Genomic DNA, 17,466 nt, shown 5'->3' with positions numbered 1-17,466 from the left:
CAGAAGGAGCACCGAGGGTCAACTCCTGAGTCCTGGAGAATGATAACGAGACTAAGCCACGGATCAACCCCAAACTCCCTGTGCATCAACTTAATTCCCTGGCAAAGCCCTTCTTCATAAATAAGCAAACCTCAGACTTAATTCTAGCAAAAATCAGGCTTAATTCACAATCCATAATGATGGTATTTGAGTGGACTTGAAGAAGGGGGAGTGAGGCGCCCTAGAAAAGGAAGAGCTTGAAATCTATTGTAAAGCAAACACTTAAAAGTCATGAATGCATGAGTGAAAGGATTTCAGATCACAAAGTAGAGAAAAGGAGTAAAGAGAACATAATTCCAGGAACTCTGAGAACATGTATTTTTACAGATTCCTTGCTATTAATCCCTGGTGTCCAGGAATTTAAGAAGAAACTAATCTGGAAGACCATTCTAAAAAATTCCTAGTCCTATCTGAAGGTTCTGACCAAGTGCTAATTAGGAGGTTTTTTTCACTGCTGCAACTTGGTTCATTCAACCGACTTAAAGAGACTGCCAGGCAGAGCTGAATTAAGGCCACTTACTTCTGGCTTCTTTAAAGACCTGCAGCGCCTCGGGGTCCACCTTCCTCCTGCCTCTCGACTCTGGGCCCAAGGACTCCCACTTGACCAGGTTCAGGTTGGCTCCGAACTCCACCAGCAGGCTGACGAAGGCTGCCTCGCAGCCGTGACGCAGGACGGCGTCCATGACACAGCCGGGCGAGCCTCTGTAGAAACCCTGCGTGTTGACGGGGCCGTTGCAGTTGAAGTCCGGGTTCGCCCCCGCCTGCAGCAGCAGCTTGAAGCACTGCAGGTTGTGGTAGGCAGCGCTGATGTACAGCGGGCAGACCACCAAGGAGGTGAGCCGCCGTGAGAAAGGGGGCTGGGCATCAGGAGTCAGGTGGTGGTTGACGTCGACGTCTGCCCCATACCTGCAGGGAGACACACGGACAGTCAGGCCAGCACCATCAGCAGATCTCAACTGCGCCTGCGGGGACAGCCCGATGCCCGAAGCACCAGAGCGTCCCCTGCTTGCAGTGGACCCACAACTCCCAGCAGGCACCATGGTAGTTCAGAACCTTGGGATCCTCTCACACAAGAAAACTCATAAGGGAATTCTTTCAAACCTGTGAAGACCCAACAATCCCAAGACTATTTCAACTATTTCAAGCAAAGATAAAGAAGGAAAATCCCCAAATTCATCTTATGCAATTAATAATAGAATAAACCCCAAACCAAACAAAGGTCATACCACAAAGAAAAATTACCAGTGACTTGCACTTATGAGCATCAACTTACAACCTCCAATAAAATGTCAGCAAAGGGACTCCAAAAACATTAAAAAAGCAACACATGATGACCTCATGGGGGTTATTCCAAGGGAGGTTCCTATATTAGAAACTCTATTAACGTAACCCATCATATTCACAGAACTAAGGGGAAAAGCTGAGGATGTGACTGGTGATGGAAGGAAGGTCCAGTTCTGTAAAGAGAAATATTGCACAGGAACCTAGAACATTAGGTCCATGAATCAAGGCAAATTGGAAATGGTCAAACAGGAGATGGCAAGAATGAACGTCAACATTTTAGGAATCAGCAAACTAAAATGGACTGGAGGGGGTGAATTTAACTCAGATGACCATTTTATCTACGGCTGTGGGCAAGATTCCCTTAGAAAAAATGGAGTACCATCATAGTCAACAAAACAGTTGGAATTTGCTGTACTTGGATGCAATCTCAAAAATGACAGAATGATCTCTGTTCGTTTCCAAGGCAAACCATTCAATATCATGGTAATCCAAGTCTATGCCCCAACCAGTAATGCTGAAGAAGCTGAAGTTGAACAGTTCTATGAAGACCTACAAGACCTTCTAGAACTAACACCCAAAAAAGATGTCCTTTTCATTATAGGGGACTGGAGCAAAACCAGAAAGTCAAGAAACACCTGGAGTAACAGGCAAATTTGGCCTTGGAGTACAAAATGAAGCAGGGCAAAGGCTAATAGAGTTTTGCCAAGAGAACACACTGATCATAGCAAACACCCTCTTCCAACAACACAAGAGAAGACTCTACACATGGACATCACCAGATGGTCAATACCGAAATCAGATTGATTATATTCTTTGCAGCCAAAGATGGAGAAGCTCTATACAGTCAGCAAAAACAAGACTGGGAACTGACTGTGGCTCAGATCAACTCCTTATTGCCAAATTCAGACTTAAATTGAAGAAAGTAGGGAAAACCACTAGACCATTCAGGTATGACCTAAATCAAATCCCTTACAATTATACAGTGGAAGTGAGAAATAGATTTAAGGGACTAGATCTGATAGACAGAGTGCCTGATGAACTATGGATGGAGGTTCGTGACATTGTACAGGAGACAGGGATCAAGACCATCCCCAAGAAAAGAAATGCAAAAAAGCAAAATGGCTGTCTGAGGAGGCTTTACAAATAGCTGTGAAAAGAAGAGAAGTGAAAAGCAAAGGAGAAAAGGAAAGATATACCCATTTGAATGCAGAGTTCCAAAGAATAGCAAAGAGAGATAAGAAAGCCTTCCTTGGTGATCAGTGCAAATAGAGGAAAACTCTTAGAATGGGAAAGACTAGAGATCTCTTCAAGAAAATTAAGAGATACCAAGGGAACATTTCATGCAAAGATGGGCTCAATAAAGGACAGAAATGGTATGGACCAAACAGAAGCAGAAGATATTAAGAATAGGTGGCAAGAATGCACAGAAGAACTGTACAAAAAAGATCTTCACAACCCAGATAATCACGATGGTGTGATCGCTCACCTAGAGCCAGACATCCTGGAATGTGAAGTCAAGTGGGCCTTAGGAAGCATCACTATGAACAAAGCTAGTGGAGGTAATGGAATTCCAGATGAACTATTTCAAATCCTAAAAAATGATGCTGTGAAAGTGCTGCACTCAATAGGCCAGCAAATTTGGAAAACTTAGAAGTGGCCACAGGACTAAAAAAGGTCAGTTTTCATTCCAATCCCAAAGAAAGGCAATGCCAAAGAATGTTCAAACTACTGCACAACTGCACTCATCTCACACGCTAGCAAAGTAATGCTCAAAATTCTCCAAGCTAGGCTTCAACAATATGTGAACTGTGAACTTCCAGGTGTTCAAGCTGGATTTAGAAAAGGCAGAGGAACCAGAGATCAAATTGCCAACATCTGCGAGATCACTGAAAAAGCAAGAGTTCCAGAAAAATCTATTTCTGCCTTATTGACTATGCCAAAGCCTTTGACTGTGTGGATCACAACAAACTGTGGAAAATTCTGAAAGAGATGGGAATACCAGACCACCTGACCTGCCTCTTGAGAAATCTGTATGCAGGTCAGGAAGCAACAGTTAGAACTGGACATGGAACAACAGACTGGTTCCAAATAGGGAAAGGAGTACATCAAGGCTGTATACTGTCACCCTGCTTATTTAACTTATATGCAGAGTACATCATGAGAAACGCTGAGCTGGAGGAAGCACAAGCTGGAATCAAGATTGTAGGCAGAAATATCAATAACCTCAGATATGCAGATGACACCACCCTTATGGCAGAAAGTGAAGAAGAACTAAAGAGCCTCTTGATGAAAGTGAAAAGAGGAGAGTGAAAAAGTTGGCTTAAAGCTCAACATTCAGAAAACTAAGATCATGGCATCCAGTCCCATCACTTCATGGCAATAGATGGGGAAACAGTGGAAACAGTGGCAGACTTTGCTTTTTTGGGTTCCAAAAATCACTGCAGGTAGTGACTGCACCCATGAAATTAAAAGACACTTGGCAGAAAGGTTATGACCAACCTAGACAGCATACTAAAAAGCAAAGACATTACTTTGCCAACAAAGGTCTGTCTAGTCAAGGCTATGGTTTTTCCAGTAGTCATGTATGGATGTGAGAGTTGAACTATAAAGAAAGCTGAGCACCGAAGAATTGATGCTTTTGAACTGTGGTGTTGGAGGAGACTGTAGAGACTCCCGTGGACAGCAAGGAGATCCAACCAGTCCATCCTAAAGGAAATCAAGCCTGAATATTCACTGGAAGGACTGATGCTGAAGCTGAAACTCCAATACTTTGGCCACCTGATGTGAAAAACTGACTCACTGGAAAAGATCCTGATGCTGGGAAAGACTGAAGGCAGAGAAGAAGGGGGGACGACAGAGGATAAGATGGTTGGATGGCATCACCAACTCAATGGACATGAGTTTGAGTAAACTTCGGGAGCTGGTGACGAACAGGGAGGCCTGGCATGCTGCAGCCTATGGGGTTGCAAAGAGTCAGAAACAATAGAGCGACTGAACTGAAGGGGAAAAAGCCATAATTCTCTCTCAAACGCAAAAGAGGCATATGACAAAATTCAACACTTAGACGTGTTTAAAAACACTTGATAAAATAGAACATGAAGAATACTTCCTTAACATGATGAAAATATTTCCTCATGCCAGAAGTCAGCATCTCACCTAACGTGCAAACGTGAGCAGCAGCTCGGCCAGGAGCAAGACACACGGTCCCACTTTCTGGCCCACTATTTCTAAAGGCGTGTTTTTCTTTTAAAGTATTAGTGCAATTAGACAGAGAAAGCAATTAGCTGATTAAAATTGGAAAGGAAGAGGTATTTTTTCCTATTTACAGAGAATATGACTATGTCTGGAAAGCCCTAAATAATTAATGAAAATACAATTAAGAAGCAATGAAGTAGCAGGTTTTACACCAATAGCCTTTACATATTCAAACAAAAACAAGTTACAAGATAAAGTGACAAATATTTCATTTCTAACAGCAAAATAAACTTTAAAGTGAGATAGCTAAGCATAAATGTAACAGTAAATGTCCAAGGTTTGCATGAGAACTGTATTTTATAATTAGAAAAAAAAACATTTTTTTGAAAGTCACAAAAGCAGACACAAGCAAGAAAAATATACCACAATCTTGGATAAGAACACCCAACCTCATTAAGAGATCAGTAAGTTTATTAATATAAATGAAAATACTCTTCCTAGACCTAAATAAGTTGATTATAAATACAAATACATAAAAATAACATCCCTGAAGCTAAATAAGTCGATTATAAAGTTCATTTGGAAGATCAAACGGGACAAGATATAAAAACAAAGTTTTTAACATGAAAATTAAAGAAAAACTTTCTCATGCCAAAAAAACAGCAATAAGTGAAAAAACTGGAAAAAAGGTAACGAACGGTTAACATCCTTACTCTATAAAGACCTTCTGAAAGGAGAAGATCAACAGTCCTACAGGTACATGAGCCAGAGACAGAGGAAAGGATGGTTAACCTCACTCATAACAGAAACGCAAATTAAAACTACTCAGAGACATCACTTCTTACGTATCGGACTGCAGAAAATCCAAAAGCTTACTGACCAGGCTTTAAAGAAAAAGGACGTCCTATCCACCTCTGAGGGTCACACAAAACGGAGCAACCCCTGCAGAGGGAAATCTGTGACATCTGCAAAACTCTGAAAGCCGTTTACACAAGGCAGTTCATGAAAGCAGCCCCCGCAGCAGCTGAAGGCAGGTGACAACCCACAGGTTCATCAGGAGGGACGGGGTGATCGGGGGCCGACCCAAGGTGGACCATCCGACAAGGGACAAGGGGCAGGGCAGGTGCTGCGCTGGAACGGCCTCCAGGTCACTGACAAGCGAGGAACCCAGGACAAGGAGCAGGCTACTGCCCACCTGGGATGAAGGCTCCACGATCAGCGTGCACATGACACACAACTAGACACACAGGCATGTCTGCTTAGTTTTCAGTGACGCAAGGATAAACCACAAAACTTCTTAAATGGTTCTCTACAGGGCAGGGATGAACCAGGTGAGGACAGAAGCTAGACTTCTTTTAATACACTTTGTTTTACAGATGTGACCTTGGAACCATGTAAATACACAATGTAAAAAACTAAACAGCAATTCCTAAAAACGGAAAGCAAAAGGAAACACCTTAACCCAACTGTGGGTCCAGCTGATGCCCATCTGTCCTGCCCACCAAGCTGGCTCTTCTTTCAGGTCCATGGAACATTGAAAGCAGCCAGACTGTTATGAGCACCAGATTCGCCTGCAAAGCCTGCAGCTTCGAGCAGCCCCAGAGGTGGGAGCACTCTCCCCGGCCCTGAACTAACCTTTACAGCTGTCCAGGAACTCCTCTCCTGACTCTGAGGCAGCCTGGATGTGAGGGTGAACAGAACACAGGCAGACACAGGAGTCACCTGACCTGGAAACCTCATTATCCACCAGAGCCTTCATGATCCCCTCGAGGCACCTGCCCTTGTCACTGAGCTCAGAGACACCCAAATACATGGCTTTCTATCAGGCATGTAAAGTTCTCTCAGGCCAAGCGCAAACTACCTTCTGGTCGTTTCACTCTAAGCAGAGGCCACTGACTACAGCAGGGAGGGTGGCCTGGCTCAGAGTGTCGGAGTCCAGGCCTAGTCAAGACGGTGCCTGCTAAGGATGCTGCCTGGTGAGGGTGGTGAGGAGCCATGTGTGGGAGGGGCAGGAGCACAGGAACTGGTTACACTGAGGAATAAGAAGCAAGCACATCAGAGGTAAGGGGAGGGCTTCCCCCACGGCCCAGTGGTTAAGACTGCTTCCACTGCAGGGGGTGCAGGTTCGATCCCTGGTTGGGGAAGTTCTACATGCCACGACGTGTGGCCAAAGGAGGAGGAAAAAGAAAAAAGTAAGGAGAACCAGGTCTCTCAATGTCAAAATCATAAATTTGAGAGGGAGGTGGGAGGGGGGACCGGGATGGGGAATACATGTAAATCCATGGCTAATTCATTTCAATGTATGACAAAAACCACTGCAATGATGTAAAGTAATTAGCCTCCAACTAATAAAAATAAATGGAAAAAAAATAAAAATAAAAAAAAAAAAAGCCAAATAAAAGGAAAGAAAAATTTTTTTTAAAAAAATCATAAATTTGGAGAGGGAGAAAAGGAGGATGACACGGGGCAGCTTCAAGCGGCCGCAGAGGTGGGAGTGCTCTCCCCAGCCCTGAACTAAACTTCACAGCTGTCCAGGTGCTGAACTGGACTAAGGCCTTGGGCTATACTCTTTAACCATCGGTGTATAATGGACACAGGAATGTAGATGGAAATGTGTCCAGTAAGAGGGCCTGCAAACAGCAACACCGACAAGCAATAACCACTCCCAGTGTCCAGATCTTGGATTTTCAACATCATTCTCCTCGGAGAAATGACAGAGCCCAGGGCTGACTCAGGCAAAGTACGTATGAGCCGAGGATAAGTTTAACTCCACAGGAAACTAACATAAATAAATGGATTAAAAATTTGATGAGGAATAAGATACATACATGGTTGCAAAATATCTATCCACGAAAGTATTTATTAATCACAGAGGGAAAAAAAGGAGCTTCACAACAAAGACACCTGGAAGACACAGCCCTGGTCAAAGAACGAAAGGGAACGTCAGCAGTACTGGGACCAATGAAACCAGGCGCCGCTTGATCGCGTGCACCGAGAACAGAGCCTGGCTTCTGAGACTGCCGCCCTAGAGCAAATACTGGACGGCAGCACTGTGCATGGAGCCCCACCACCCTCCCAGCCCCGGAACGCCCCACAGATGCTGTCAGCACAGCCTGTCTCATCTGAGGGCAGGAGGGATGACGACGGGGTCCGCCGTGCCGTGCAGGGGTCCAGGGCTTGGTAAACACACAGGCCAACACTCACAGCCGGCAAGCCTGTTTCATCATCAGTCTCTTCCCCAGAACTGACAGCGCGGCATCTCAGCAGCACAGAGCTGAGGAAGAGCTGAGGCACACAGACCCAGGGGCTCACAGGACAGCCCACTCCCCCACTGATGCCATGGAGACCATCAGCCACTACAGATGCACATGTCACCCGTTCTGCAAACCGTCCTAGGAGCGACTACAGAAGCATTCTGACACACAAACCAAACCAGGTAGAAACTGCTATTTCATTTCATACAACCAATTAAGAGACCCAGATTTCAAGCACTGAAATCTTTTTCCTCCTTATTCTTAGGAAGATGTTTTCCAGAATGTTTGTCATTTTGGGCAACACGACAATCTGGTATTAGCTGAGCTGTGGGAAAGACAGCCTTCATCCGCTCATAAAAACGTACTGGCTGGGATCCAGTTAATTTTAATCCTGAGTATTTTCCAAAATTCCCGTACTGCTTTTAATATCGCTTGCCAGGAACCATGGGACAACCGCATAAATCAACATAACTTTTGCACACACAGAAATACCACTCCTTACCTTTATAAAACAAAACACCAAGGGAAATGAGAAGTAACAAAACGGAGGCTGCGTGCAAAGGGATATCAGACCACAACAGTGACAGAGCCCTGCCCATGAGGGACAATGACACAGGGAAGGCAGGAGTTGCATTTGGATTATATGTAGGCTGTGTTATTTGTTCAGTAACTTGACTCCATTCTTCAGAAGTCAATTATCAGGTCGTTTAGAACACAGGAAGCTCTCGGTGCCTCACAGTACAAGTGACACTGTGCTCCAGCAGGGAACAAATGTCTGAACAACGTTTAATCAAGAAGAGCATCTGGGTATGTATCTCAGAGTCCAGCCTGAGGCTAATTCAAAGCAGCAGTGCATCATGAATTGCCTGAAGTGCCCCACGGGATTTCTGGAACCAGGACGAAATTTCACAGATTGATCCTATGCCTGTGCTCAGTCGTCAGTTGTGTCTGACTCTTTGCGGGTGGTATGTAGCCTGCCAGGCTCCTCTGCCCATGGGGTTTCCCAGGCAGGAATACTGGAGTGGGTTGCCATTTCCTCCTCCAGGAGATCTTCCTGACCCAGGGATCAAACTCACATCTCCTGCACTGGCAGGCAGGTTCTTTATCACTGAAAGTAAAAGTCACTCAGTCGTGTCTGACTCTTTGCAACCCCATGGACTATACAGTCCACGGAATTCTCCAGGCCAGAATACTGGAGTGGGTAGCCATTCCCTTCTCCAGGGGATCTTCCCAAATGAGGGATCGAACCCAGGTCTCCCACATTGCAGGCGGATTCTTTACCAGCTGAGCCACAAGGGAAACCCAAGAATACTGGAGTGGGTAGCCTATCCCTTCTCCAGCGGATCTTCCTGACCCAGGAATCAAACTGGGGTCTCCTGAATTGTAGGCGGATTCTTCACCAGCTGAGCTACCAGCAAAGCCCTGTATTGACCCTACTGGATACATTTCCAAATTAATGACTTACATTCTCCAAGATGCAAAGACATGGGATTGAAGTGGCTTAGATTCTTGGGCTAGAAATCCTTAAAAAGAAAGGGGGGAAAAGCATTGCATTCCTTTATCCCTCTAACATAACAACCACGTCACCCTCATTTATCTTTCCAAAAGCCAATTCCAGAGCCATGTGATACATAAAACCTTCTGATATAATAAACATATTCTCAATACCTATATTTAAAAACCATGTTCTGCACTGGGTTAGATGCCCTCAGAACCCCACACTGTGGCCTGTAACAATGCTGTAGTCCTCCTCCGCAGTCCTTCCTGACACAGACAACCGGCTATATACACTCCACTCAGTCCAACCACAGAACAAACTGCCTCCAGAGCAAGGGAGGGGAGAGAAATCATCCGTGGTAGGAAGAACTCACTGGAGCACAGGACTGAAGATGCAATCTCGTTCAAACTGATTAAATGACAATCATTAGTGCAATTAAAGTAAGACCATAAACCATCTAAAACAACAGAAAGGGAAAGCAAAGAAAACACAAATCATGGAACACAGACATAAAATAAAGGTATAGTTAAGACAGAAAGATAGCAGAAACAGACCTAACATCAGCTATGGCAATAATGTTAATTGTATTAAAAAACAAAGAATCCCAGACGGTCAAATAGTAAAAGTGAGCACACGAAGAATTACTTAAACCCACAAGATTCAAACTAAAAGTGACAGAAAGCTACGTAAATGAGCTCTCAATGAAACCAGTGGTTTCCTCTTGCTTTCATAAAGGGCATAATCCATAGGCAAGAATTTTTATGAGCCCAATTAGCATCAAAATACAGTAAGCAAAATTATGAGAAATTCAAGAGGAAACTGACAAATCACAACAGTAATTAGATACTAACAGACTTCTCTGAATTTGGGGCAGATCCAACAGTTAAAACTGTAAAAAACAGAGAGAGGGACTCTGAATAGCATTAACTGAGGCTACAATCTTGTACTATGAAACTGCAACACCTGTGGTTTGTACTTTGTTACAAGGATCCACAACAAAGCAGTTTGATATTAAAAAATAATTTTTTAAAAAAAGAATCTTCAACATGAACATTATATGGTCTGTATTATCTGGGCACAATACCATAGTTAAAAGTTCACAGAAGTTTTTATTAAACCAGTAAGAGCCTCAAAACCTATAAAAACAAAGAGGAAATCAACTTCAATTATACCTATTTTACAAGTTTAGCAAAAACAAAGCTCTAGGCAAAGGTAAGTTAATAACCTTAAAAGTTTACATTGTTAATCAAGAAAACAATGAATAAGCATGCAACTCAAAAAGTTAGAGAAATAGTAAAGTAAAATCAAGGAAAACAGGGGAAAAGATAGATAAAAATAGAAATTAACCAGTAAGAAAATAAGAGAACTGATAAAGCTAAGAAGCAACTCTTTAAAAAGACAAAACAAGATCACCAGCACAGGTTGGATGCATGAGACAAGTGCTCGGGGCTGGTGCACTGGGAAAACCCAGAGGGACCGGGTGGAGAGGGAGGTGGGAGGGGGGATCAGGATGGGGAACACATGTAAATCCATGGCTAATTCATGTCAATGTATGGCAAAAACCACTACAATATTGTAAAGTAATTAGCCTCCAACTAGTAAAAATAAATGAAAAAAATAAATAAAAAGACAAAACAGACAAACCCTGTCACAAGCCTACTTTGAGATCAGGAGAAAATAAGGAATGAGAAGGTGGCTGCAGGCACTGGCAGACGGCCTTGGCCCGGCAGTGGCCGCTGCGGGTGGCGGGGCCCAGCCCCTCAGCACTGACCTGATGAGGGCCTTCAGGATGTCCGCCCGGCCCACCCGCGAGGCGTGGTAGACGGGCGTGCTGCGGTGGTGCCGGCTTCCATTGGGGTCGGCGCCGGCCTCCAGGAGGATCTGGGCACTCTCCAGGTGCCCGTTCACCACAGCCACGTACAGGGCCGTCTGTCCCTTCACGTCCACCAGGTCCACCTCGGCCCCCTTGCGGATAAGGAAGTCCACGCAGTTCCCGTGGCCTGCGGTGGCGGCGATGCGCAGGGGCGTGCAGGGGAGCCAGCCGCAGCACCACACGGACTTCTCGTTGATGCGGCTGAGAGAGAGCACAGGGAGCCGGGCTGGGAGGTGTGGGACACGCAGGCCGCTCCGCCCTCTCCCAGGGTGGCCTGCGAGGCCAGGAGCAGGGGGCAGCCTTCGCTTTAAGAACGCCTCCAGGTGCTCCGCTGCAGAAGCCCCCATCCCACGGACAAGGAAACCTAAGGCACAGCTAGACAGCACCGGAGCTAAGAGCGCCAATTTCCAGACATGCCATCAAAGCTCTGTGCTCTACAAAGAAAAGGGCCTGCCCAGGGAGGGGGCCGCAGGATGGAGGACAGGGCCCCAAGGCCCCTGGTCACCAGCTGCCACCTGGGACAAGGTAGAGGTCGGACTGCTCCCCAAGCCTCGATATCCCCCCTGGGGCTAGGTGACCACTGTGGTCCTTCCACCTAACACCGCACACATGACGGCCTGCGGGATTCACCACTGTTCCCAGCAGCAGCAGAGGGACATGGTCCAGGCTCAGCCCGCATGGGAAGTGGCACTCAGAGTGAGAGCCCCGTTAAGGAATGCCACGGCCGTGCAGTACACGGACCCACCACATCACCAGCTGAGGCGCACATCACCTCAAGCTCCCAGCTCTGAACAAAGTCCCAGGATCCAGATCACCGAAGCAGTGACCCAGAAACATGCAGCAGGTCAGGGTTCCTCCTTCAGCTATGAACTAGCTTCCACTGGCCAAGGAGGCCAAGGAATGCTCCAAGGACTCATCACCAAAGAAACACATCCCAACAGAAAAATACCATCAAAACACCAGAGATTCACAGAACCCAATTATTAGAAGAAACAAAAACAGTCCTTGAAAAAGCAATATGAAACTACCTGGTCTAACTGCTAGCTTAACTCTCCTTTATTCTATTGTTGTATCTGCAGTACCACAAAAATTTAATGTTTTCTTCAGACTTGAGTCATTGATATCAAATATTCAAGTGCAATCCATCTATTTGTTCTGTATGATGATCTTTTCCGGGTATTTGAAACTTTTTTATTTTTAATAAAATACCCGTTCTAATGAAATGATGCTAAGACATTAGGAGCGGAGGAAGAAACCTATTTCTGTGTTGTTAGAAATCCTCCTCTCAGGAACGACCCACAAAAAGGGTACAAATATCACTATCAGTACACAAGCATTTCTCCCATCAACTCGCTGCCAGCCTAGGCCTGAAGGGAAACAGACACACAGAAAAAGCCTGCGGTTTCCAGCTGCAGATGAGCTTCAAACCTATTTGAGACTCCAGCCTCAGACACACAGACAGCCTACAGTCTCTGTACTCCCCTGGTTGTCTCAAGGAGGGAGATGTGATAGCAAGACTCTGATGCTATTAATCAAGGAAGGGCTTGCACTGGTCACGGGATGTGGCAAGACAACAGGCAGGGTGCTATCAACCAAAGGAGCCAGAAGGTGGGCACCCAGATCTCCCTGGGCGATGAGACAGCGGGCCAGAGGCTGAGCCCTGGGCCCTGCAGGCCAATGCCTGAGGCCCTGAGAAGCCAGGGAGAGCATGTCAGGAGTGGGCCGTCAGGAAGGCTGGACACACGGTGGACCCGATGCAATACTTCGTGGAGACTTTCTGTAGCCAACTTAGGATAAAAGCCAGACGAGGCTCGCAAAGGGGCAGGGCCACTGCTTAAAAAGTAACGAGGCTGGCACCAGAGGTAACCTCAGGGAAGCGGACACCCGGACAGCACCAGACGGTCACTGACGGAGCTGGATCTGAACCGGGGTCTCCCCGCCCTCCCTCTCTGACTACTGCCCCCAAGCCTGATGGTGCTTCCCTCAGCGCCCTCTGCCCCCATCCTCTGGGGCTGGAAAGCACCAGGGGCTCCGCGCAGACCAGAGACAGCACCTGGGCAGCGCTCACCTCCGGTAGCTCTCTTCCTGCAGCAGGCTCCGCAGGGTCTGCAGGTCCCCCACGTAGGCGGCGTCGTGCAGCCTCGTGTCCTCGCAGTGCTCCAGCGGGTGGTCACAGAACTGCTCCCTCAGCCACTCCTTCAGATTAGGACCTGCACTGAAGAGAGGGGCGCCTGTCAGCTCCAGGCGGCTCTGCCGGGCCACCAGCAGGGGGCGCCGCCCACCCAGGAAAGGGTCAGCCTTCAGTCTGCCCCACTCGTGGCGACCCCACAGACTGCAGCCCGCCAGGCTCCCCTGTCCACAGAGCGCTGCAGGCAAGAGTACTGGCGTGGGTTACCACTCCCTTCTCCAGGGGATTTTTCGGACCCAGGGACTGAACCCACGTCTCAGCACTGCAGGCGGTTTCTTTACTGCCTGAGCCACCAGGGGAGCCCTTCCCACCGAGAGGGTGCTCTCCAACTCAACAGTACATCATTCCCCTGCCTCCAGAAACTTCCAGAGCCAGAGAGACGTAGAAAATCTCCCCGAATAAAGCTAGCATGTGCCCAACATCAAACCAGGCAAGAATATAATGTTTAAAACTTTGGCGGGGTGAGGCATCAAAAGAAAAGAGACGATCCTAAATAATATATTAGCAAAGTGAACTTTAAAATATATATCAAAGTCACCACAGGACTTCCCTGGTGGTCCAGTGCTTAAGACTCCAAACTTCCACTGCAAGGGGCCTGGGTTCCACCCCTGGTCAGGGAACTAAGATCCCACATGCCTCAGTGTGGCCAAAAAATAAAAAATAAGTCACCATAAAATTATTTATTTATTATTCATTTATTATTTGTTATTAATTATTTACTTATTATTTATCTAATTTATTCCAAGAATGTCAGTACTGGGAAAAAAACATATAATCCTCTCCTACATTATAAAAAGATGCTTGAATTTAGCAAAATTCAATACCAAAAAAAGTACTGCTCCTTATAACACAAATGACTCTGCCATGCTGATCTGGTAATAGCCTTGCCACATGGGAGTCCCCGTGAGTGACACATTTTGGTACCTCAGATGGGTGCACTTTATTGAATATAAGCTATACCTCAGTAAAAAGGAAAAAATTTTTAAATAAAATGATATAAACAGAAAGCCAGACCAATATAATGAAGACTATAAAACTGAGAAACAACAAAGGCTAGAATGAATGGTGAAAACCACACAATGTATTTTGATGAGAGTCAATGCTAGGAAATTTTAAGTGATATCAAATAAATTAAGGGATTTAACAAATCTCTTTGGGGCCTTTACACAAGATGTGACTAAAATATTCTAAAGGTTTATTTGGAAACAAAAATAAGAAACACTTTCAGCTTTTTCAGTATGTATGAGAAGACATCTACCCTACTAGACAGTAGAAATTACCTCTCATTAGAATATAAAGATAAATAAAACAATCAACTGCCCAGAAAAGAGCTTAGCATAAATAACGTAATATGTAAGAAAGGGGCATCAAAGTAAGTGAGGAATGGGAAGAGTAGTTGCTATAAATGGAATGCTCGTGTCTCCCCAAATGTTCTGCCAAATAATATGCTGGAAGTCCTAACACCCAGCTGATTATTAAGGGATATGTAGGACCTTAGTGGTTAATTAGGTCATGAGGGTGGAGCTGTCATGAATGGGATTAGCACCTTTATAAAAGAGACCCTGAAGAGTTCCATGGCCCTTCTGCCACATGAGGACACAGCAAGACGAGAGCCATCTATGAACCAGGAAGCCCTCACCAGACACGAAATATGCCAGTGCCTTGGTCCTGGACTTACTAGCCACCAGGGCTGTGAAAAATAAATTTCTGTTGTTTATAAGCCATCCAGTCTATTCTGCTATCACATCCTGAATGGACCAGACCACAAGTACTGTTCACTCTTGAACAATGCAGGTTGGATCTGAAGGGGTCCACTTATACATGGATATTTTCAGCAGTAAATACCACAACACTGCACCGTGGTTGGTGCCTGGTGGAATCCCCAGATGTCCAGGAAACTCAGATGCAGAGGACCCCCAAGTTGTCCCAATGGTCAACTGTAGTCAACAAATGTTGTACAGTGACATACCTACAGCTAACCCTTGAATAGCATGATCTGAACTACGTGTGTCCACCCACACACCAGTTTTTTTCACTAAAAACACACTACACTACACAATACACAGCTGGCTGAGTTCTCGGATGCAGAACCTCAAATATGGAGTGTCAGTTGTGAAGTCAGAGAAGGATTTCTGACTGGCAGAGCTCTGGCAACCCTCTGGGTTGTCAAAGGTCAACTGTAATTGAGCTCTTCACCCAGCCCTGAATGTCTCCAGATAATTAAGAGTTCTATAAACTTAACTACACAGACAGGAGGCAGAAGGAAAGAACATGAACTCAGACTGCTTCACCAAGTCCCCACAGTACCAGGTGGCCTAGCATGTGACCCCGCCACAGGTGGGCTCTCCAATCCTGAAGTTGCTTTTCATATCCAAATCAAATGTTTTGAGTACCTACTGTATACAAGGCTGGGCCACAGTACACTCCAGGATTTGACAGTTCATTAGTGGAGGTTAGACACAAAGGCCCCAGGTGGTTGGGCAGAGCAGGGAAGGTACCTCAAGCACCCACCACGACCCGGCCTCAGTAGATCAACAAGAAGGCATAGAGAAGCCCTTGGGCCCCCAGGCCAATCCTCCTCCCGAAGTTATTCTCCACTGAGTTATTCACCCACAGAGTGGAAAAGTTCGAAGGAGGAATAAGATTCAGAAGGTGTAAGGAGACTGACACACTTTTGCTAAGTTCTCCTCCAAGCCTCCCTGCGTTGGCCTCTTCCAACCCACCACCTGCCCAGCTCCAGATCCAATGTAACTTTACGTTTGCATTTTTCTGATCAGCTTCTCCAACGACAATACACCACTTAAGCAGCAACCTTGACTCCTCTACTCCCAGGCCGGCAACACAGTAAACGCTAAAACAGCACCTCCTGGATATTAAAGAGTGCCTATGTGTAAGGCAGAGTCAGTCTGCCTTCCACCAGACCATCTCCCCACCAGGAAGCAGCAGGCAACCCTCTTCCTCCTCATGGACACCTCTCAGTCCTTTCCTCACTCTCACAGGAAATGATGTCCAGGACCCTAAGGTCTGGCTGTACCTGGAGCTAGTCGATACCAACCAAAGCCTGGGATGGAAAGGGCTTTGTTTGTGTTTTTGTTCACTGGAGTATCAGGTCCTCAATGAACCGTTTATTGGATGAATGAATGGAGGGAACGATGAAAAGTTGCACCTGTCTCCAAATCAACATTATATCTCAAATTCTGGCACATTTATGAGTAAAGAGTAAAAAAGTTCTTAGTTTATTACTAACTAATGAACTCTGTGGAAGGGTGTCTCATTGGATGTGCGTGTACCGACCGCAGCACACAGAAGCGCTTGGTACCCAGAGCCAACTCAAAACAGGCAAGGAGGGGAACCGCCTCCCACCCACCCCAGCCCACAGGTTAAGAGGAAGCCGCTCCCAAACGCGAGCAAATGCTCTCCCCCTGCAGATTCACACCTGCACAGCAGGAAGATTTCAAGGTGGAGACCCCCAGTCCCGTGGCTATTCTGGGCAGTGGGCGTGAGCCTTTCTAGCCCTCTATACTAAACTCTGTCGGGGCTGCCTCCCCGGAGGTGGGCAAGGGCCCCTGCAGCGGACCTGCTGTGTCACTGACAGCTCGCCGGGGGTAGCGTTATCGCGTTCCCTTGCCCGTGCTAGGGCTGGAGTCGGGGCAGCATGGAGAAAAGGTCACCCGCCCTCTCAGGGGCTGACCCCTGGGGCTTTCCACACCCCTGGGTGCGCTCAGAACTGGAGAATGACCTACGTCCTCTCTTTACGGTTGGGGGCGGGTTGGGGGTGTCCCCTCCAACCCCACAGGCCAGCGGGCTGACAGTGACCAGGCAAGCTCCACAGGAGGGGAAGCCGAGCACCCGGGGCCCGGCGAGCCGCGCTGACCGACCCCGGCGGCTCCGTGAGACCCTGCCGGTCACGAGTCGACGCGATTGGGCGCGACGGCCACGGCTCCCCCCTCCCCGCCGCCCCCACCGCCCCCACCGCCCCCACCGCCCGGCAGCCGCGCGCGCACGTTACCTGCGGGCGCCGGCCCGGCCCGCCCGCCGCCCTCCGCCATGGGCTCCGGCCTCCAACCCCTCCGCAGCCGCCTCCCCCCTCGCGGCCCGCCTCCGATCGCGCCCCGCCGGCCGGAACCACTTCCGG

The 17,466-nt window shown here is 47.0% G+C and overlaps 1 protein-coding gene across 1 annotated transcript in view; it reads right to left on the bottom strand.

Moving 5' to 3' along the window:
* The window catches only part of ASB1 (ankyrin repeat and SOCS box containing 1), a 23,724-nt gene extending 6,258 nt beyond the window's left edge, over positions 1-17,466 (bottom strand). Inside the window, exons 1-4 of the mRNA XM_070463690.1 lie at positions 17,341-17,466; positions 13,212-13,353; positions 11,042-11,344; positions 560-945 (exon numbers count right to left, since the gene is read on the bottom strand). Coding sequence (XP_070319791.1) covers positions 560-945; positions 11,042-11,344; positions 13,212-13,353; positions 17,341-17,380 — 871 coding nt within the window. The 5' untranslated portion in view covers positions 17,381-17,466. The remainder of the gene's footprint in view (positions 1-559; positions 946-11,041; positions 11,345-13,211; positions 13,354-17,340) is intronic.

Source organism: Odocoileus virginianus, unplaced genomic scaffold (assembly GCF_023699985.2).
Source record: "Odocoileus virginianus isolate 20LAN1187 ecotype Illinois unplaced genomic scaffold, Ovbor_1.2 Unplaced_Contig_5, whole genome shotgun sequence".
Lineage (NCBI taxonomy): Eukaryota > Metazoa > Chordata > Mammalia > Artiodactyla > Cervidae > Odocoileus > Odocoileus virginianus.
The sequence above is the reverse complement of the archived record's forward strand: the minus strand, read 5'-3'. Positions and strand labels throughout refer to the sequence as shown.